Source organism: Megascapheus bottae, chromosome 34 (genome assembly GCF_031878675.1).
Source record: "Megascapheus bottae isolate mThoBot1 chromosome 34, mThoBot2.hap1, whole genome shotgun sequence".
In the NCBI taxonomy this organism is placed as follows: Eukaryota; Metazoa; Chordata; class Mammalia; order Rodentia; family Geomyidae; genus Megascapheus; species Megascapheus bottae.
In genome coordinates this window covers 5566126-5589041 of record NC_143542.1, presented here as the reverse complement: position 1 = coordinate 5589041, position 22916 = coordinate 5566126, and the positions used below count along the sequence as shown (strand labels likewise).

The 22916-nt window shown below is 52.5% G+C and overlaps 1 protein-coding gene across 1 annotated transcript; it reads right to left on the bottom strand.

Moving 5' to 3' along the window:
• Window positions 1-22: 22 nt before the first annotated feature.
• Window positions 23-18248, bottom strand: Fkbp6 (FKBP prolyl isomerase family member 6 (inactive)). The gene is made up of 9 exons (XM_090324039.1): window positions 17878-18248; window positions 17675-17792; window positions 16459-16548; window positions 14854-15056; window positions 13818-13937; window positions 11113-11307; window positions 10920-11029; window positions 10113-10205; window positions 23-407 (listed from the first exon to the last, which is right to left on the bottom strand). The coding sequence occupies exons 1-8, from the start codon at window positions 18187-18189 to the stop codon at window positions 10115-10117; spliced, it is 1239 nt and encodes a 412-aa protein (XP_090180165.1). The 5' UTR covers window positions 18190-18248; the 3' UTR covers window positions 23-407; window positions 10113-10114.
• Window positions 18249-22916: the final 4668 nt, after the last annotated feature.

The window sequence follows — 22916 nt, the reverse complement described above, 5'->3', positions numbered from 1 at the left end:
CTGACCTCACATTGATCCCAACAGCTCTTCCTGGAACAAGGAAGTGTTTTATTTACAACAAAAACATTTGTAACCGAATTCTCCCTTCAAAACATAGAACCCAACAAAACACACAAAGCAATCTCTATCTGCATTTAGCAGGGACAGCTCAGCGGAAGGGGGCTAGGGCTGGGACAAGTGCCAAGGGCCGACTCCATTTGCAAAAACAAGAAACCACTTTTTCAAAAGCCCACTTTCCTCCTTTTCATAGCTGCCTTTGCTGTTCCACAGGGAACACCTGGCAGCAGGGTGGGTACGGGGTGGGGGCGGGCAGGGGTGCGTGGTGAAGGTGAAAGGTACTGGATGCCTCTGTGCCTGGAGGCTCCGTCCATCCCATCCGCTGCTCTGCTTGAGGTTGGTGGGAGAACCTAAGGTCAAACATCAAACAGAACAGTAAAGATACACGGCAGACCCCGAGGGGCCCGGAGACCAGCTGACCGTGGTGTGAGGGGAGCCAGGCTCAGGGCGCTGCCCACCTGGGAGGGGCCTGGTCAATGGCAGACAAGGAGGAGCAGGTGTGGCCTGCTGTCCCCAGTGCTTCAGGAGATGGCTGCCAGTGGGCAGGACGACTCCAAAACTCATCACAGAACCCAATCTCAGAAAACCAGTCAAGACAGGCGATGGCTCACGCCTGTCACCCTGGCTACTCGGGAGGCTGCGATCTGAAGATCGTGGCTCCAAGCCAGCCTGGTGGGAAAGTTCCTGAGACTCTCCAATGGACCACCAGAAAACTGGAAGTGGAGCCTGGCTCAAAGTAGGAGAGTATTAGCCTTAAGAACCAGTGCTCAGGGACAGTGTCCAGACCCAAGCTCCAGTCCCACAACCAATGATGAAAAGTAAGAAAACCAGGGTCAAGAAGAGCCCAAGGCATCCTCGGGGCTTTCAGACAAGGCTAACTTCGGGTCAGGCAGGACGTGCATCCACTACGTTACCCCATCTGCTCCTGGAGAAAAGCCAGGTCAGCTGCTCTCCAGGGAGACCCCGAGTCCAGGGTGCCAGGCCCCTGGGGAATGAAGTGTAGACGCACTTATACTCACCCTGTAGTTGCTCTCCTCCCTCCCACTGGCTTCGTTTGTGCCTCGTGGAAAGTCCACGCAGGCCAAGCTCGCTAACCTAGGAGCTGATCTAGAATTCAACCTGGCTTTTGTGCTTGCCCCAATCTTCCTGCTGCACGGTCCCTGTCCACTGTGCACGGCAGGAGCTGGGCTGTGGGGAGAGCCCTGCTCTCACGCCTGCAGCTGGATCCTCCCCACGCTGCCCTGCACCGGGGCTGTGGTGAGCAAACTCTGAGCCTCAGGCTCTGTGCACCTGTACACAGCAGTGTGGTGGGCCTTTTCAAGCCAGGTTCCGCTGACATGACGCTGCCACAAACTCCCAGCCACCTGCCTGGAACGCCTGCTTGGCTGCTTCCTGCCCGACTCATCTGAGCCAGGCCACTTGAGGATCCATGTCCTCACCAGCCTTGGCCCCACTCTCCTTGCCCGTGGACATGGGGAATGGCTGGGGCGACAGTATCTGAGCTGAGGAATCTGAGCTGAGTGTCCTGTAGACACTGCGGCCATGGCCCTAAGAGCAAGACGGGGTAGGAGACAGCAACCTGGCCAGCCAAAAGCCTGCTTATCAGCAGCCAGGAGTCAGAGGCTGATGAGGAGCAGGGTCACAGAAGGGCGTGGTGGATCTGGAATCGTGCACGTGCAGGTGCGCGCGCACGCACACACGCACGCACACGCACGCACGCACACACACACACACACACACACACACACACACACACACACACACACACACACACACACACACACACACACACACACACACACACACACACACACACACACACACACACACACACACACACACACACACACGGGATTCAGACGCCAGAAGTGTCATCTCTCTCCAGTTTGGCCAGGACAAGGGACAGCAACTACACTGTCTTCTCCCAATGTGTTAAAGATATCCATCTGGGATGGGCCGGGAGTTTGGCCTAGTGGTTGAGTGCTTGCCTAGCACGCTCAAGACCTGAGTTCGATTCCTCGGTACCACAGACATAGAAGAAAGCCAGAAGTGGTGCTGAGGCTCCAGTGGTAGAGCTCTAGCCTTGAGAAAGTCCAAGGACAGTGCTCAGGCCCTGAGCTCAAGCCCAGGACTGGCAAAAAAAAAAAAAAAAAAAGAACTAATCTAGGGCTGGGAGTGTGGTCTAGTGGTAGGAGTGCTTTCCTAGCATGCATGAAGCCCTGAGTTCAATTTCTCAGTACCACATAATCAGAAAAAGCAGGAAGTGGCACTGTGGCACAAGTGGTAAAGTGTTAGCCTTGAGCAAAAGAAACTCAAGGACAGTGCCCAGGCCCACAGTTCAAGTCCCACAACCAAAAAAAAAAAAAAAAAAAATCTAGTTCAAGCCCCAGGACTGGCAAAAAAGAAAACTAAAACTAAAACTAATCTAGCCAGGAAGAGTCTGAGATCTGAGGATGGCAGTTCAAAGCAAGCCCACTTTTTTTTTAAATGTGTGTCACAGGGCCTGAACTTGGCCTGGGCGCTGTCCCCTGAGCTCTTCAGCTCAAGGCTACTGCCCTACTTCCCGTTTTCTAGAGGTTAATTTGAGATGAGAGTCTCAGGTCCTTTTGTGCTCAGGCTGGCTTTGAACCTTGATCCTCGGATCTCAGCCTCCTGAATAGTTAGGATTACAGGCGTGAACCACTGAGACCAGTATGAGACTCTTATTTCCAATCAAGTACCAGAAAACTGGAAGTGGCATTTTGGCTCAAGTGGCAGAGCAATAGCCTGGAGCTGAAGAGCTCAGGGACAGTGCCCAGGCCCAGAGTTCAGGTTCCACAACCAACCGAAAAACAAAACAAAACAAATATAGCAAGCATATGGCCTTGAGTTCAGTTCCTAGTACCACCAAAATAAAACTAATACAAATAAAGCCGAGCTCAGGGATAGTGCCCAGGCCCTGCATTCAAGCCCCGTAGCCAACCAAAACCAAAACCAAACCAAACAATAAATAAATAGAAATAAACACACAAAACCCCAAAAGCACATCAAGGATAGCTACTTCCCATGAGGGGTGTCAGCTGTGCAGAGTGAGTTGGGGCTGGGGACATACTGCTCTTTGTTGTTTGGTTTAAACTGCTCTTTGTTGGTATAAATGTGTGGCACTTGTATGACTTAAAGAAGAATGGGAAGTGGGGCTTGGCTCAAGGGTAGGGCAGTAGTCTTGAGCTGAAGAGCTCAGGGACAGTGCCCAGGCCAAATTCAAACCCATGACTCACCAAAAAAAAAAAAAAAGAGAGAGAGGAGAAGAAGAAAAAGGAGAAGGAGAAAAAGAAGGAGAAGGAGAAGTAAGAGAAGAAGGGGGAGGAGGAGGAGGAGGAGGAGAACAGCAGCAGAAATTTAGTATCTGTCAAACCAGGTCCTGATAAGTGGTAGGTCTCTACCTCTGGAGGGCTTTCTTGTTTTTTGCCAGTCCTGGGCTTGAGTTCAGGGCCTGAGCACTGTCTTTGGACTTTCTCAAGGCTAGAGCTCTCCCACTCAAGCCTCAGCACCACTTCCGGCTTTTTCTATGTATGTAGTACCGAGGAATCGAACCCGGGTCTTTAAACATGCTAGGCAAGCACTCTACCACTAGGCCAAACTCTCTGGACAGGTTTGCAAATGTTCACCGTAAGGCTTCGTGACAACCAAGTGAAAACAGCAAAGTCCTTTCAGTATGGCACGTGCCCCATGAAGTGATTTCAAAACCAGCCTTGAGCCCATCTACGCAGAACACACTGCGAAGGCACGGGCGGGAGCACGAGCGCTGCTGCCCACACCGCTCTTACAGGGCTGAATTACAAACCGGGGCCAGTAAGAGCTCATGCCTTAAGCATGAAAGAAATACACAAAAACAGAAAAGCTCACATTTCAATTTGAAAGCTGGCAGAAATGCAAAGCAAGAAAAGGCTGGTGTATCTGTGGCTGGAGGAAAGATAAGCCCAAAGACGGCAAAGACAATGGCAGTCCCACAGAGAAGACTAACAAGCTGCTTCCCACGGCCTCCGGAAAGGGCTCGGAGCATGTGGAATCCACACCGAGCAGGTGACACCGGCATCCGCGGTAATGGAAGAAGAGTGTGAGAATGCAATGGAGGGCACGGAGGGTGATGTCACCCCGGAACCAGGAGCCCAGGACGCTGAGGGGTGGGGCGGGAGCCCTCCCTCCACGACCCCGCCTAGGGCTCCTCTTCACAGTGACACTGGAGTTGATCAAAAGAAGGCTGGGCCACCACTCATTCCCATGGGGCCCGTGTCCGCCTCCCCAGTGAGGCGCACCTCACCCTAACACCACTGCGTCCAGCCGGCCTCGGGGCCACAGCCCTCCGCAGCTCAGGATCAGCTTAATGTCACAGGCTGTCCTAGGGGGCCCATGTGGGACACAGTCCAGTGGACATCCACTGCTCCCTTTCCTCTTGAGCCCCACCCCACCACTGGGCACATCTGGGACCACTGGTGGCTAACCGGCCCTGGAAGCATCTCTGCGCCATTCCTAGTCCCGCTGCACTGTTTCTGGCAAAGCAGCAGGAAACTGGCCTGGCAGGTGTTGTTCAAATCACATCCAGTCCATCAACAAGGTGATGCCCTGGGTTGTCAGGTGTGAACAAGTCCTGCCTGGAAGGCGGCTCCTCTCCCGCTGCCTCTGCTGCTCTTGACAGCTGTGGCTCCTCTCGCTCTTTGGTCTTCAGACAGGACTGGCGTCCATGACAGACAGAACTTGTGCGCACAGGTCCTTCTCCACTACATGTGAACCCCCTCTGCCATGCTGAGCTCACCGGTTCCTCTCTGCTCCTTGCTGGTCTGTGGGCTGGAGGGTAGGGGTGCAGGGAGAGCACAGGGCTGGCACGTGCTCCACTGGGAAGGGCTTGCCTCGGGCTAATCCCCAGCACCTCCATAAAACAAAGCGGGCCTGGCCTAGCCTGTAACTCCAGCTACCTGGGAGGTGAGAGTGTAAGGGTCACAGCCTGAGATAAACCAAGGCAAAACCAATAAACAGAGCTCAGTGGCAGTTCAAGCCTGTCGCTCAGGGAGGCAGATACAGAACTGCAAAAGGCTGGCATGAGCAAGAACACAAGTTCCTACCTGGAAACTAAAGTCAGAAAACAATCCAAAAGAGCATGGCTCAAGTGGAAGTCTGGGAAGCTGAGTTCAAATCCTAGTACTGCCTTTTTTCCTTGAAAGTTACGTGGGTAACGGCTAAATCAGAAGAGCTCAGTCCATGCCCCTAAGGAGTGAGAGGGAGGCAGCCAGCAAACAAGGTGGGGACAGGCCTCAAGCACCTGGTGTTAATTCCCCGTTTCTCAGCTTCACTGCTCTCACTGTTTGGCTGGGTGGCAGGACCCCTGCTTGGATGCAGAGCTTATAGAGGTAAGAGTGGACCCAAGAAACTTAAACCAGGCCACGCCAACAGCTGATGGACTGGGGAGCACAACCTAAAGATACATGTGTGACCTTGACTATGACAGATGCTGAGACGAGGCCCAGGGAGCTGCAGAGACAGTCACAGCCAGAGCGAGGCTGGAAGCCTCCCACGAGGACTCGTGGAGGGTGGGTGCCTCCTGAGGCTGGCCTGGAGACCAGGAAGGGAAGCCAGCTCTTTGTGCCCTGAAGCACCAGGGATGGCCCCATTGCTGCTCCCTCACCCACTGGGGCAGGTCTCGGTGGGACGCAGGCTTCGGGGAGTTACAGCTGCAAGAGCAGATGTGACCAAGTGAAAGGCCAGAGAAACTCACAAGGAAGCCTGGTAGGAAGGGGCGCCCCAAAAGGAACAAGCTAAGGGAAGCGTTTATGGTCAGACAACAGAGGGTGGCTTCAGACACAGCTCCTGTGAGGGGAGGGGAGGCACCTCACCGCCGGGCCCACACCACGAGCCTGAGTCTGTGTTGTCTGCAGGTTTAGAAGGGCTTGCCCTCACTGGCCACATGCGACGCTGCCCCAGTGATCTGCAGAAAATGCAACGCTGGCTTCCCAGAAAAATCACCATGGGGAGGGGGCCGGAAGGGAAATGAACCTCATACCAAATTGCAGACATGCCTTTACACAAATGGTGCTATTTGCTCAGGCAGCCGATGAATCCAGTAGCTTGCACAGACCCAGCATTAGATCACAGGCTTCCTGTCTTAATCTCTTTAGGAACAAGCAGATCAAACAGATTCCCAGTCCAATCCAGGCACATTATGTGAGAGAAGATGATTTCCTGGCAACCGGCCAGGAGCCTGGACATGGGATGGCCATTCTGGATCAAGGGAGCCCTGTGGAGGACTCCACCGGCCCCAGAACTCGCCCCAGACCATGAGAGACTGCCGTTCCTATGTGCACACTTGCCAGACCAAGATTCCAGGTCCGTAGCTTCTGGGACCTCTACAGTTGGTTTTATTTCCACCAGGGCTTCCTGGGAGCTGCTCTAACTTCCCAAGAGATATAGTTTTTTTTTTTTTTTTGCCAGTCCTGGGGCTTAAACTCAGGACCTGAGCACTGTCCTTGGGTTTTCTCAAGGCTAGAGCTCTACCACTTGAGCCACAGCACCATTTCCAGCTTTTTCTATGCATGTGGTACCGAAAAAACAAACCCAGTTCTTTGTGCATGCTAGGCAAGCACTTTACCACTACTCCAAACTCCTGGCCCAAGACATAGCTTTTAAAGGGCCAATTGGGTAAATTCTCCATCATCGTCTTCCTCCCCCAGAGGCCTCAGCTTCCGTAAGTATGGGAAGCATGGAGGAAGGATGTTCCCATCAGTGGTGTCAGAACAGAGGCCCGATCTGTTGACAGCTGTCCTGCATTTGACGTGCGATGAAGGGGGTTGGTGCACGCCCATGCAGACACCACTGGAGAAGGTCTGTGTCCCTCCCTCCCTTGCACGTCAGAAGTCACAGAAGGCCCTGGAGGCTGGCTGGCTCAGGAAGAGCTGGGGGGAGGGGGAGGGGTTTCTCGCTGGGGCTCCTGCCCCACTCCCTCTGGTGCGGCCATCTATACCCCATCCTGGCACTGCAGAGGCACGGTGATGGGCCAGACCACATGAACAGAAACCACCAGGTACTGGGGGAGGACTCCTGAGCTGACGCCCTCACACACAGAGGCCTGCCAGTGACAGACAAGACCACAGGAGAAGCAGGGGCAGGGGTCCTCAGTGAACAGCCTGAACAGGGCCAGGAGCGTAGCCTAGTGGCAGAGTGCTTGCTTAGCATGCATGAAGACCCAGGTTCAACTCTTCAGTATCTCATACACAGAAAAAGCTGGAAGTGGTGCTGTGGCTCAAGTGGTAGAGCTCTAGCCTTCAGCAAAAGAAGCTCAGGGACAGTGTCCAGGTCCTGAGTTCAAGCCCTAGGACTGAAAAAAAAGAAAAGCTGCATAAAAAATACAAATGGGGAAGTGGCATTGTGGCTCAAAGTGGCAAATCACTACTTGAGAAGAAGAGCTCTGGGACAGTGTCCAGGTCCTGAGTTCAAGCCCTACAACCAGCAAAAAAAATTCTTTTAAGGCGCCGGGAGTTTGGCTTAGTGGTAGAGTGCTTGCCTTGCATGCACAAAGACCGGGGTTCGATTCCTTGGTACCACATACATAGAAAAAAGCCGGAAGTGGTGCTGAGGCTCAAGTGGCAGAGCTCTAGTCTTGAGAAAGTCCAAGGACAGTGCTCAGGCCCTGAGCTCAAGGCCAGCACTGGCAAAAAAAAAAAATTAAATGAAATACAGATAGCCAATAAAACTGATGCTCTACCAAAAAGGGCTAATGACAGAGAGGTCTGTTGCTATCACTGTCGCCTGCAACAGCAGAGAGAGGGCAGCTTGGCGGCAGCTTGGCACCAGCATGGCAACTTCTCACCTCCACAGCCAGTCCCGCCCACCTCCTCCAGCACTGCCAAGGAGACAGCTTCAGAGGCTCCACATGCCCCCGTCAGCTCAGGGTTCTGCCCCAAGTGTTTCCAGACTGGGGCTGCGGTTGGTATGGGAAGAGGAGGTGTGAGGAAAAGCCGAGCACATGGCTGCCTCTGTGCTTCCGAGGCGAGGCTGCGGCAGGGCGAGGCTGCCGGCACCCCAGGCCCTCAGAACGGCGTGGGCTCCACTCGCCAAGCTCTGTGCACACTTCCACCAGGACCTGGTCACATCTCACAAGATCCTGTCAGTGAACCCATTTTGGCTGGTGCTCGAAAAAAGGCTTTGTCACTGGACGGCCAGGGAAGGAAGGAGCTAATGCTGGGGTCCCCCAGATGAGGCTGGCCCACCATCTTGGCGGTTTAGACTGATCCAGGCACTACTTAGCAAGCACCAGGGAAGGTTCTCAGTGCTGGAAAATGCAGTGATGCAAACTGGGTTTCCAGTTTCAAGACTCCTGTAATCCCAGGTTCACAGAGCAACTAAGCATTCACTTGGCCAGAAGCACCCCTGCACGTAGGGCAGTCCCCTACCTGCAGCTGGGCCACAGGCCTGCAGTGCAGCTTTGGATGGGGTCCTGAAGAGGTCATGGTGAGGAGAACCCTCCCCACACACACACTAGCGGTGTAGTTCAGTACTCTCAAATGAAGCAAATCCCTACACTGTGCCCACAGCAGGCCTGGGCATTCCGGAAACTGCATGCAGTCAGTTACACAGCTGCCATGGAAATGACCCGTATTACTGCGTACCCAAACTCAAAGCCTCACTTTGTACTCTTCCCCTCACTCATATCTGGCCTAGGGTGGAGACTACCACCTGTAACATCTCTATTTCTAAACCTGGTGCGCGACTCACCCTTCCATCTTGCTTTGGGGGAGAGATTTTTCCAAGATGAGGGCAGGGAGACGCTGCAGCTCACACACTGACTTGGCACAGGGCTTGTCCAGGGGGACTAAGAGCCACTCTGCACTGGCACAAGTGGACATGTTTAGCTGTGTTTGGCAAAACCTCTGGTGACAAAACCCACAAAAACCTAATGCTGGCTGGTTCCCTGTAGCCCTACCAGTAATTCCCTGGAGCTGCACGCTGGGGTGGGGGGTCCCATCAGCCAGGAGGCAGCTTCACAGGTGAGGCCATCGAGCAGCTGTGGTCTCGCTCCTGTTTGACTTGCTCCCTAGGGAGCCCAGTTGTCTGCCCAGCAGAGCAGGTGTCCCGTGTTCCTCGGCGCAGAGCAAAGCAGACTGCGGAGGCACCTGGTCCTGGCAAGGCCTGCCGAAGCAGCCTGTGTGCGCATGGGAGAAAGAGACATAAGGCCTCGCCAGCCTGCAAGTGGGAGCCTCTCCTTCTGCTAACTCGTAGCAGGTAAAATGAGGGGAATTTCCAGGTTCTCAGGAAAGCCCAGACGAAGGGCCGGCACCCCCACTTCAACACCCCGCTTGTTCACCCCACTAGTGAGCCACCACATCCCACATATGCTCACTGTTACACGTGAGAGTTGAACACAGAACACACAAAAAGGGTTTAAGAAAAGTCAAAGCTCATTGGGCGTGGTGGCTCACGCCTGTCATCCTAGCTACTCAGGAGGCTGAGATCTGAGGATCAAGGTTCAAAGCCAGCCCGGGCACTAAAGAATGTGAGACTTATCTCCAATTAATCCCTAGAAAATGGGAACTGGGGCTGTGGCTCAAGGGGTAGGGCGGTAGCCTTGAGCTGCTGAAGGGCTCAGGGATAGCGCCCAGGCCCAGAGTTCAAGCCCCATGATCAACACCAACACCAACACCAAAGTCAAAGCTTAATTCAGTAGCTCGATTCTACCCATAGGCTGAGATCTGAGGATCAAGGTTCAAAGCCAGCCCAGGCTTTGAGACTCTTGTCTCCAATAAAACACCAAAAAGCCAGAAATGGAGGTGGCTCAAGTGGTAGAGCACCAGCCTTGAATGAAACAGCTAAGGGACAGTGTCCAGGCCCTGAATTCAAGCCCCATGACACAAAACAGAACAAACAAAAAACATCAAAGCTCTAAGTGATTTTTGTGGACAATCACTGCCCCACTGCCTCACGGGCCCCATGGCCACTCCCACTCATGGCCAAGGCTGGGGGACAGCATGCTTCTCTGCCTGCCTGGACGTTCTTCCTGCCCCCACCCCCATCCTGCCAGCCCTCCTCACCTTCAGCTTCCTCCTGCAGAGGAGCCCTCGTCGCAAGCAGCAAACATCCGGTGGCACATTTCTTTCTCTTTGTCCATGTAGTCCCTGTAACAGCTGCAGAGAAAAAGGAGCTGACATCCAGCAGGCTTTGGCCTGAGCCAGGAAGGGGCGAAGGGCTGCCGGGAGGGCAGGGAGACAAGCAAGGCTTCCCAGTGCCCTTCTTTCAAGAGAGAGTGGCCCCATCAGCGGGCTTCAGGCCGTGTCATTCCCAGTGGCTCTCTACGCTCAGTGTCTGCAACTTCCCTGCTAAGTAGTCAGGTTCCCACCTCCCACTCTCCCAGTGAGAGGAAATGCCTACAAACGCCATGAGTGAACCCAACTCCACACCTTAGAGCCCAGCAACCTTTAGCTAGTGCTCCAGATCCCATCCTTGACGATGAGGCTGCGGAGTCCCCGGCGCCAAGCAGGCAGAGGCTGTTTACTAGAAGGTGACTTACAGGGGGCACCTGGTTTTCCACAATGAACACCTGATCCTCAAGAAAGGACTCATGAGAATCCCCGCAGGCCCGTGGGGAGTCCTGTCACGACCTACTGGGCACCGTGGTCCACTGGGAGCAAGCAGTGGAGGCGGGCAGGGTCTCAAGCACAAAACCCTTTAAGGAACCTCATGGGCCCACCACTCGGGATGGCACAGATTTGTAGGGTGGCACAGAGAGAGGAAGTGCCACTTCCGGGCCTTGAGCACTGAGCCTCTGGGCAGGTTCTGGGCCACAGCCCAGCCAGTCCTCTCTGCGAGCCCACAGGCCTGTCCTGAGGCCTGGGACTCACCTGGCCAGCTTCCGCAGCTCGTTGTTGACGTCCTGATTGAGGGGCTGCTCCTTCTGAGCTCGCACCAGAAAGTCCCGGGCCTGCTGGTACTCGGTCAGGAGGAGACAGGCCTGTGGCAAAGGCAGGCGTCAGGGGCTCCGGTGCTGAGCTGAGCACCGCTGCTCCCTGCCTGGATGTGGACTCTCCTGCTCACCTGTCCACACCTGAAGAGGGCCTTGGCATTCCTTTGGTCAATGGTCAGAGCCTGCTGTCCAAAGCGCAGGGCTGCCGCTGGACGGTCTAACTTCAGGTACACAAGGGACAGGTTGAGCAGAACGAGAAGCCTGGCAGCCTCCACCAGGTGCTGCTCCTCACGGGGAGCCAACCGCCGACGGAGCAGCAGCAAGGCCTGAGGGAGGGAGGGCAGGCGGGGGCCCCGGACAGGTATGTATGTATGTATGTATATACACACATACACATACACATAACAGGTGTTATATATGTATATACACAAACAAACAAACAACTAGTAATGGGAAATGGCCAATTCAGCCCTTGGGCGCTGGGGTACACGCCCGTGCTTCAGCACTCAAGAGACTGAGGAGGGGCCAGGAGTGGGGCCTAGTGGTAGAGTGCTTGCCTAGCATACATGAAGGTCTGGGTTGGATTCTTCAGTACCACATAAAAACAAAGAGTTAAAAGTGGCGCTGTGGTTCAAGTGGTAGAGTGCTAGCCTTAAGCAAAAGAAGCTCAGGGACAGTGCCCAGGCACAGAGCTCAGGCCCCAAGACTAACAAGCAAGCAAGCAAGCACACACAAATCTAGTAAAGGAAAACAAAGTAAGAGTAAGACCCGAGCTCAATCCTTATTTCTACCAAACAAAAATATATAAAGTACAAAAAATGGGCTCAATGAGGGGCTAGGAATGTAGCCTAGTATAGAGAGCTTTTCTAGCATGTATGAAGCCCTGGGTTCATTTCCTTAGTACCACAACACAGAAAAAAAAAGTAGCATTGTAAATTAAGTGGAAGAGTGCTAGCCTTGATCAAAAGCAGTTCAGGTATCATAACCCAGGATAGGATAAGGACACCTGCACAGCCATGTTCATTGCTGCACTATTCACAATAGCCAAGATATGGAAACAACTCAGATGCCCCACTACAGATGAATGGATCAAAAAATGTGGAACCTATATACAATGAAATTCTACATGGCCACCAGTCAAGCTAAAATAATGACATTTCTTGGGAAGTGGATGGACTAGAGCAAATCATGTTGAGTGAGATAAGCCAAGACCAAAGGAACAAAAGGCTCATGGTCTCCTTGATATGAAGATATTAGATCCAACCAGTACAAGCGCGATGACTCAGTACTCAGGTACTCAAGGTCACTGACACAATCCTGGAGGTATGCAAACATAAGTCATAGACATAAAAATCTATGATAGATATATACTCTATAGACATGATGATATACTATACAGATTGATACGTATCTATGACAAACTCTCAGCTTAATTTTAATTTTGTTCTTAAATTTATATGCCAGTGATTGCATACAGAGATTCCATTCTTGAATGCTTGTTTGTTAAACTTGACATTTGAAATATGATGTAAAAAAAAATCAGGCACAGTAGCTCATGCCTGTAATCCTAGCTACTCAGGAGGCTGAGATCTGAGGATCAAAGTTCAAAGCCAGCCTGGGCACAAAAGGACCTGAGACTCTTATCTCTAATTAACCTTTAGAAAATGGGAAGTGGGGCTTGGCTCACAGGGTAGGGCTGTAACCTGGAACTGAAGAGCTCAGGGACAGCACCCAGCCCAGGCGTAGGGCAGTAAGCCTTGAGCTGAAGAGCTCAGGGACAGTGCCCAGGCCAAGTTCAAGACCCATGACCCACAAAACAAAACAAAACAACAACAAAAAAAACAGTTGGCCAGGAGTTTTGCCCAGTGGTAGAGTGCTTGCCTAGGCATGCACGAAGACTGGGGTTCAATTCCTCAGTACCACATACATAGAAAAAGCTGGACATGGGACTGTGACTCAAGTGCTAGATTTCTAGCCTTGAGAAAGCCCACGGACAACACTCAGGCCCTGTGTTCCCGCCCCAGGACTGGCAAAATAAATAAATGAAATCAGTGTTAATAAAATATTTTAATAAAAAAAAAAGAAGTAGTAGCAGCTTGGGGACAGTACCCAGGTCCTGAGTTCAAGCCCCAGGACTGGCAAAAAACAAATTCTTTTCTTTCTTCTTTTCCTTTTGAAATAAGAATCTCTTTGTGCAGAGCTAGTTGGCCTGAAACTCCTGTCAGCTGAGTGATGATGGCATTATAGGTATGTGCTACTACATCCTGCATGAGACTTTTATAATGGCTGCCCATAAAGAGCTGCGCACTGGTAGCTCAAGCCTTATAAGCCCAGATACTCGGGAGGCTGAGATATGAGGATCAAAGGCAGACCAGACAGGAAAGTCTATGAGACTCTTACCTCTAATTAACCACCAAAAGCTAAAAGTGGAGCTGTGGCTAAAGTAGTAGAGTACTAGTAGTTTAGGGACAGCACCCAGGCCCTGAGTTCAAGCTTCAGGACTGACACGAAAAGAAAAGAAAAAAGAGTAAGGAGAGGGCTGGGAGTTTGGCCTAGTGGTAGAGTGCTTGGCTAGCATGCATGAAGGCCCCGGATTCGATTCCTCAGTTCCACATACGTAGAAAAGAAAAAAAAAAAAAAAAGCCAGAAGTGGTGCTGAGGCTCAAGTGGTAGAGCTCTAGCCTTGAGAAAGTCCAAGGACAGTGCTCAGGCCCTGAGCTCAAGCCCAGGAGTGGCAAAAAACAAAACAAAACAAAACAAACAAACAAACAAAAGAGTAAGGAGAGATACAGTGTTTCTGAGGTGCACGTATCCTTCACTGCCGGAGCTTCCTTACCCGTTTATACCTCACTTTGGCATCATAGAACCGGTTCTGGCGGAAAAGGTAGTTGCCAAACTCCCTTTCAGTTGCTGCCACCTTGAGGACCTTCTGAAGTGGAAACTGCTCTTGTTGCTCCTGCAGCTCAGACAGAACAGACAGAAATGAAGCTGGGTGCCTAGGGGCTGAGTTTCCCCCGTGCAGACTAAAACGGGTGCTGGCTGCCTGTAGATGCAGAGGCTACGGGCCGTTCTAGAGTCAGCTACTATCCTGGGCTGTCCCTGGACTTGAAACTGAAGGAGCTGGCTAAGCCTGGACCTCAGGGCTCACAACCGTCACATGGTACAAGCACAGCTCAGGCACTTCGCTCAGAGCCCTGGTGCAGAAGAACCCTCTGCTAAGCCTCTTTTGGCCTGGCCACAGTCAGATCCTCAGGCTTTATGAGACTGAAGAAAAGGAGAGACACCTCAGGAAGTGGAGGCCCCAGAGCCTGTCGGATGAGACAAGCCCTGTCTATAGAAGGTATAGGAAAGGGTGACAAAGAAAAGGCAAGACAGTCGGGGTGCATAAAATCAGTATCATTTGCTGTGTGTGCTTCTTCTCCGCATGTCTATCTATAGTGGTAGTCTGTACAGCCTGAGACAATGGCCCTTGCCAAGAGGACAGTGACCATATATCCTGGTCCAGCTTACACCTGAAGCCCTGGGTGACCTATCGAGTCAGAAGCTCTTCATTCTCCGAGGCCTGGCTGCCTCCATGGGTTACACAGGGCCCCTAATTCTGAGCTACCAACAGCTAACCTGCTGAAAGGCCCATGCTCACTGTCTTGCGGAAGGAAATGACAAGGGTGACCTGGCTGCTCAAAGAGCCCATTTAGAAACCCCCAGGATCCCACACTGCCCAGCACATTTAGCTAGCTAGGACTTACAGACCACCCCACGCCCCGTGACTGCCCAGGCTTGGTTGCCATTAGCAGAGCAGGAGATGTAGAGTAACCCAGCACAAACCCACACTCCTCCCGGGAAACACTGCTGCTACTGGCTCTGAAACTTACAGCTGAGAGGGCATAAAACTTGTCTGACTCGGCCGAGTCCAGGAAGTCGAGAAGCTCAATCTCAAATAGAACAGTGGTGTTGGGGGGGATGAGCGGAGGACACCCCAGCGTGCCATAGGCGTAGGTCGGCTTGAACAGGAACCTGGCCAGCTCCCCTCTCCGCATGCTCAGAAGACCCAGCTCCATGCCCCAGAGCGTGATATCTGGCAGAACAGGTGGAGAACTTGTTGGAGTGCTCCCAGCAGCTTGCTCAATGCTGGTCAATCTGTTTCTCCCCCTTCCCAATGTAAACCTCTATAGGTACACCCAGGCTTTCTGTGCCATGATTCCAGCCCACTGCTCAGGCAGCCCTGAGTCCCACTGCCCCCAAACCCACATTTTCCAGGCTCAGCAGGGCTCCATCTCCACATCTCCTCACCACATGCTGGTTGCTGCCCTGATACACATGAGGCACATACTTTAGGGCTCATCGTGTCCCTGCTTTCAGGGAGCCCACCATGATGCCCCAGCTACAGTCAACTGTGACTGCACTGTACCAGCCCCCAAAACTGCTTATTTCTCCCCCATTCTCAGTCTCTGCCATCCCTTCCTTAAGAGAAAGGACACACTAATCAAGACTGCAGACTCTCATCTCAGCAGGCCTGGTGGGAAGAAAGCACTTGGAAGACGGCTACTGCCCACAAGAACTAAGACAAACGTCCAGTAGGCAAGCCAAGGTGTAAAGGCTATCTGGCCAGGCAGGCCATGCGAGAGGTAAGAAAGAATACTGGTCCCTCCCCCAAATCCAGCCTTACCAACCCTACTTTGTGGGAAGTAGATGCAGAAAGAGGAACACTTGAGAGTTTGAGACTAGCCGGAGCAGTTGTTACTGAAATTCTATCATAAAAACAGACAAAAGAAGCCTCAGAAACTAAACCAGGCTTGGATGGGAGAGTGATGGGTGCCCAGGGCTGGAAAGAGGACAACTGACAGAGTGGTGAGAATGAATGTGCTCTGCAGTGCTTTGTCTGTCTGGAGGGAAACAATGAGGCCTACTGAAAATTCTTTTTTTTTTGGGGGGTGGGGGTTGGTCATAGGGCTTGAACTCTGGGCCTAGGCACTGTCCTTGAACTCTTTAGCTCAAGGCTACCGCCCTAACCCTTGAGCCACAGCCCCACTTCATGGTTTTTTTTAGTGATTAAGTGGAGATTACAGTCTTACATTCTTTTTAGTGCCCGGGATGGCTTTGAACTGTGATCCTCAGATCTCAGCCTTCTGAGTAGTTAGGATGACAGTTATGAGCCCCTGGGCCCTGCTGAAAATTCTTTAAGAGGGAGATGGGGAGAATGATGGACAGATTGATGGGTGCACACTGTTTACATGTGTGGGAATGTCACAATGCAACCCCCCACTAATGTAATTAAGTTTTGAATACAACAAAACACAAAGGACTGGAAATGTGATTCCAGTAGCATCTGTTCCTGCACAAGGTCTTGAGTTCAATCCTCAGTAGGAAAAAAACCAACCAACTCAGATCTGTGCTCTGGAATATCTTCCAACCCAAATGCATGGTGCCTTTTCTCTTCCCCAAAATCTTTTTTTTCCCCAGCTCTAGTCTGAATTTACCCTCTCCAAGCTTCATCAGTCGAGGAGTTTTTCTATAGCAATTTGAATCGAAAGGTTTATCCATGTGTTCCAGGTAACCAGAAAATTTCACTAGAACAGAGAACAAAAAAAAAAGTGTGAAAGTTTAAAAACATTGCCAATGAGCTGTGCACCAGTGGCTCACACCTGTAATCCTCATAGACTCCTATCTTCAATCAACCACCAGAAAACAGAAAGTGGCACTACTGCTGAAGGAGTAAGGCAGCAGCCTTGAGCTGAAGAGCTCAGGGACAGTGCCCAGGACCAGAGTTCAAGTTCCAAAACTGATTAAAAAAAAAAAAAAACTATGGCTGGGAGTTTGGCCTACTGGTAGAATGCTTGCCAAGCATGCACCGAAGACCTGGGTTCGATTCCTCAGTACCATGTATACAGAGAAAGCTGGAAGCGGTGCTGTGGCTCAAGTGGTAGAGCTCTAGCCTTTAGAAAAGCCCAAGGGCAGTGCTGAGGCCCTGAGTTCAAGCCCTACCACTGGCCAAAAAAAAAATTCTAGAAGTAGAGCTATGGCCCATCTCAAGTGGCAGTGCTAGCCTTGAGCAAAAATTCTCAGGGGCAGCACCTAGGCCCTGAGTTCAAGCCCTAGGACCACTGTCCCCTCTCCCCAATGATTCACAGATTCGCTCACGGTCAGTCCTGGAAACTGGGTACTAGAAACTGAGTAAGGCCTGGATACCTGGCTGAGCATCTCAAGCTCACGAGCTCGTGTCAGCGGATGTGCCTCACAACCAGCACTGGGGAAACATGGAAACCTCACTTTCCTCTGAACATCTCCAATCTAAAAGGAGCTTTTCTACTTGGACAGGCCTGTCATGATAGCTACTTGGGCGGCGAGGAGTAAGAAGACCACAGCTCAAAAACAAAAAACAAACAAACAAAAAAGAAGGGGTGAGGGAAGAGAAAGCGGGAGAAAAACACGGAAAGGGTAACAATATTCAACAAGTAATGCAGCCACTACCGGATGAATGGAACTGCAGCCTCTCTGTACATCACACCCACAATAAAATAAAACTTTAAAAATGTTAGGGAGACCCCATCTTCAAACGATCCAGGTACGGTGGCGCACATCAGCTAAAACCAAATAGCCTGGATTCCAATTCCCAAACACCAATTTCCCTTGCCCCAAAGGAAGTGAAACCGTGTAGTTCCCCGAGGACACAACCAAAGCAAGCTGCAGCCATACCCAGTACCGAGGCGTCGGGGGCCACCAGGTCTCCAGCACCCTCTCGGATGACATCCTTCAGCACACCCCGGTCCCCGGAAACGTCCAGCATCCTCTGACTCAACCGCTCGTATGGAGACTGGAGAGGACAAAGTCGGAGCTCAGAGCCGGACCCCACGGGCTCGGGGCCCGCCCGCAGCCCCGAGCCCGCGCCTCGGCCGCACCTGACCCGGGGCTTCGTCCCCTTCGAGGACTCCCGCGCTCCGCGCGTCCCCTCCCGCCGGCCCGCCGCCGCTCGAGCTCCGGGCTGCGTGCGCCCGGGGCCCGCCCCGGCCTCCCCGGCCGCTCCGGGGGCTGTGGCTCTGGGGCGTTCGGAGGGCGCGGCCTGCGCCCCTCTGTGCCCAGCAGCTCGCCCCCGCGGGCGGCATTCCGTGCTGGGCCCTGGTGAAGGCGCTTATCTCGTTGTCTCCACCTGGCTGGACTCGCTCGGAGGGAGAAACCGGAAAGCGCCCGCCCGGCATGAGCCAGGGACGCATGGCGACCCCGAGGCCTCGAGACGGAGACACAAACCAGACACGTCGGACAGGGGTGGGGAGAGAACACCTGAGCAGACACGCAGAGCCTTCTGGGTAACTGCGCAGGCGCGCTGGAGCACCCGAGAAACCAGGCAGCGCCTTGTGGGTGACTGCGCAGGCGCGCTGGCGCACGTGGGAAGCCGGGCAGCGCCTTGTGGGTGACTGCGCAGGCGAGCTGGCGCACGTGAGAAGCCGGGCAGCTCCTTGGGGGTAACTGCGCAGGCGCGCTGGCGTATGTGAGAAGCCGGGCAGCTCCTTGGGGGTAACTGCGCAGGCGCGCTGGCGCACGTGAGAAGCCGGGCAGCGCCTTGGGGGTAACTGCGCAGGCGCGCTGGCGCACGTGAGAAGACAGGCAGCGCCTTGTGGGTAACTGTGCGCGAAGCGTGGCGGGGTGGGAGGCCTGCAGTGCCCGGCACGGCGGAGTGGGAAGCTGGGAGGGCACATGGAAAGTTCCTGAAGGTGGTGGGGACACATGGCAACCAGAGGGAAGTGCCGGGCCTGCCGGGCCTGCCGGGCCTGGAGCGCCCCTGGCAGGGCAGCCCTTGGCGAGGGAGGCCCGTGCGACCGCCCGGGGCAGGAGAGGCGATGCTCGTATGCTTGGGTCCCTGCGCCCCGTTCTAGGAGGACAAGTGCCCTCGACGTGCTCACCTGCCGCAGGTCCCTCCTCGTGCCTTATTGAAGGGGACTCCTCCGGGAGAAGCAGAGAAGCCACCACTTGAGAGGCGGAATTGGGAGTCTTTATTGGAGAGCCGGTGGACTCCTGTCTCAAAGACCAGCAGCACAGGCGTAGCCTAAAGCTTATATAGGCCAAAACCACATAAGGTATGAGAATTTATCCTAACAAAAGTGTTTGGCAAAGAAAACCGTACAAGAGCACTTAAACTTAGTAAAGGTGTTAAATATAAATATAAGCAAAGCAAACAATGTAAGGAAGCAATCAGGAGAAATCATGGGCCAGTTATCTAAGGGAAGTAGGACTTTCCTGGAGCTTACCAACTCAGGATACATTTGTAATCCAAAGAGTGTCTTTTATTCTAGTTTTTCAAAGCTGTGTGAAAAGTCCCCTCCACCCAGCAAGGTAAAGACGATGCATATTGCTTAGATCCAGTCTCCTTACTTCAGCCTGGGTTGCAAGGATCGGACCCTGTTTGTGTGCAAGTGGCCCAGGCTTGTTTGGGATTAGCTTCTCTAGAGGGTGACTGGGAAGAGTTTCTCTGCTGTTTGCCCCCCACCCACCCAGTGGAGGACAAGATTGATTTTTGGGGGACAGAACTGATGTTTTAGGTTTGATTTGGTTTTGTTGTGCTAGTATCCAGCTTTTATCACTTGCAGCTGAAGCTCTGCCACTCAAGCCACCTCCCACTACCAGCTTTTTAGTGGTTAATTGGAGATTAAGAGTTTCATGGACTCTCCTGCCTGGGCTGGCTTTGAGGCGTGATCTTCAAATCTCAGCCTCCTGAGCAGCCAGGAATGACTGGAGTGAGCCAGCTCATGTACCAACACCCAGCTCAGTTGTGTTCCCTGAGTGCAAGAGAGGACTACAAAGCTAGTGGCTTCAGGCAACACTTCTTAGGTCATGGTAGCGCCGGTCAGAAGTTCATTGGGCCAAGATAAAGGGTCCAAAGGCTTTATTATTGACTGGATGCCCTTGAATCCAGAATCCAGATCCCAAAAGTATTAGTCCCTATCTCTTGGTGGGCTGGCAGCTGGGAAGCTCTTTAAGCTGCTAGACATCCCCACACCTTAGAAACAGAAACACAACTGCGGACTTGTGTCGAGACTCCTTTTGTCCTTCTCACATCTTTTCCTGACTAGCCAGAGGACTCCTGTCTGCTAAGGTCTCACACATTGGGTGTGCTTTGATAATTCAGGCTGGTGATTCTTTTTTCAGAAGTGAGCTGGGGGCGTGGTTTGAGGCTGAAACACTAGGCGTGGGCCTCAGTGCTATTCCTGAGATTTTTTTTTCTTACTCAAGGCTAGGCTTGAGCTATTTTTCCCCTTCTGGCTCTGTGTGTGTGTGTGTGTGTGTGTGTGTGTGTGTGTGTGTCTGTGTGTCTTAATTGGAGCTAAGTCTCACAGACCTCTGTGGTCAGGCTGGCTTCAAACTGTGATCCTGAGTTCTCAGCCTCTTGAGTAGCTGGGGTTATGGGATGAGTCATGGGTTCCCAGCCCACGAAGCATTTTCCCGTGTAAGGGCACAGTCACAGATGGTGGGAAAGAGTGCATGGAAATCCCCTAGGTTTCCTCCTTACTGGCCCATCAGGACATCTTGTCCTAATCTCTGTGCATGCACAACCTTGGGCCTGTCCTTGGACCCCACCTTTCCAACTGTGCCCATCTTGTGCTGCAATTCTTGAGCCCACCAAACAGTCCCTGCAGCTATAAGTCTTCTAGGGGTGAGGCACTGGTGCCATCTTTCTTTTTGTAGCTTGTTGTTTATATTGGGGATCAAACATGGGACTTGTGTATGTGCTACCTGAGTCTTGCCCCCAGAATGTCATTGAACTAAGCCTTGAGTTCCCATGTTAGTTTTGTTCCTGGTGTGCTGGTAATTGATTCCAGGACCTTGCTTGCACTCTGCCATTTAGCCACATCCCCAGCCATAGCTTCATACTTTAAAAGTTCATAATTTCATAAAGCTGAATGAAAGAAGACAAGCACAAAAAACTCACATTCCATGATTCTATTTATATAGAATTCAAAACCAGGGCCCCGGAGCCTGAGTCAGGATGGGGTTATCTTGAAGGCATGGACGCTGGGGAGACCCAGGGGTCGCCTAGGGCCGGACCTGCTCCACAACTGAGTCTTGGAGTGGGGTGAATGCCCATAGGAACTGCATAGCACAGTGGGGTGCTTACTTGTACATCTGTTGAGTCAGGCCTCAATTGAAAGAGCTTCCTCAGCAATTTGAAATAGCTTCAGGATTCTACATCAGATCTAGAAAGCAGGGGATCGGAGCCCTCGTCTGCTCCAGTGTGCAGCCAGCAGTGTGGAGGCTACGCTTGGTCCCTGCGTCTCTGCTCCACCCCCACAGGGGCCAAGGCCACCACATGGCACGGAGCTTATCAGAAGGGGTTAGTCCCGTGACGGGATCCACTTCCACCTGACACTGGGTGACCTTGGGGGACACAGGTGTTGCTGGGAAAGGAGAGGGGGGGCGGGGAGAGGCTGTGGAGCGGGTGTCCAGCTGTGATCTCCTGTTTGCTGCCCTACTGGGGAAAGGAGGTCAGAACCCCTCTGGACATTCTTGCTGGTTTGAAGGCTTAGAGGGAGCCCCGTGGACTGAGAGCAATCAGGTAACCAGGTAAGATAGATGTTGGGGGCACGTCCCTGGTCTGCTGCTGACTTCAGCCTGGGACTCCTCCTTTCTCCTCTGCCTAGCTTCCATACAGAAGCAGAGCCCTTCTGTCCCAGACTTGAGAGCAGCATGCTGGGCCAGAACTTTGCTTTAGAATTGCCTGGGGGTGTCTGGGTTCCTGGTGCTGGGAATGTGGCTTAGTGATAGAGTGCTTGCCTAGCATGTAAGAAGCCCTGGGTTTGATTCTGCAGTACCATATAAAAAGAAGCCAGAAGTGGTAGAGCTCTAGCCTCAATCACAAAGAAGCTTCGGGACAGAGCATAGGCACTGAGTTCAAGGACAAGGACTGATGAGGAGGAGAAGGAGGCAGAGGAAGAAAAAGAAAGGTTTTTGAGGTTCATTGGAAACCTCTCCCCGTAACAGAATTCCTGAGGATGGAAAGCAGGAAACTGTAGGGTAGTTGAAAGTTCCAGAACCAATCTAGAGGATTGTGGGAAAGAACTCATGTTTGCAATGCTGGTCAAGATGCAAATATTGCTGGGCTAATGTAGGCTGTTGGGACCATTGATGTGTCGGGAACATGACCCCTTCTGTGTCTGAGCAAAAGACATAAAATCAAGCAGGGTACAGTGAGTCACTCCTGTAATCTCAGTTATCAGGAAGACAGACAGGAGGATAGAAGTCCTAGACAAAGAAAACCTCCTTGAGACCCTATCTTAAAAGGAAAGCAAAAAGAGTTTGGGGTGTAGAGCACTTTCTTGAGTCCTTGATTCAAACCTAGCACTGAAAAGGGAAAAAAAGTAGTAGTGCGAGGCTATGGTAGCTCAGGTCTATAATCCTAGCAACTCTGGAAGCTGAGATCAGAGGATCCCAGTTTGAAATCAGCCTTAGAAGAAAAGTAAATGAGACTTTATCTTCCATCAACTAGGGAAGAGACAGGTGGAGATGTGGCTTATGTGGTAGAGGAGCAGCCTTGAGTGGCAAATGGCAAGCAAGAGCATGGGACTCTTGAGTTGAAGCCTCACACCACACACACACACACACACACACACACGCACACCCCCATCTTATTCGCTGGCTTTTTGTGTTACAGATTGAACCCAGGGCCTCGTTCATGCTAGGAAATACTTTTACCACTGACCCACATCCCCAGCTGTGGAGAGATCAGTTTTCTTCTTTATTTATTTAATGTTTGTGGCGGTCCTAGGGTTTGAACTCAGGTCTTGGGTGCTGCGATTAGTGTGTTACAAGATGAGGAGACGGAGGCCAGGGTCTTAGGGAGTGCAGACTGGAACCAGGCCGTGTGGGAGCGCGCGGCCGGGGTGGTGGGCCGGCGGGAGGCGGGAGCCGAGGCGGACCAGGATGGACCCGGGATCTGTGTTGCAGCGGG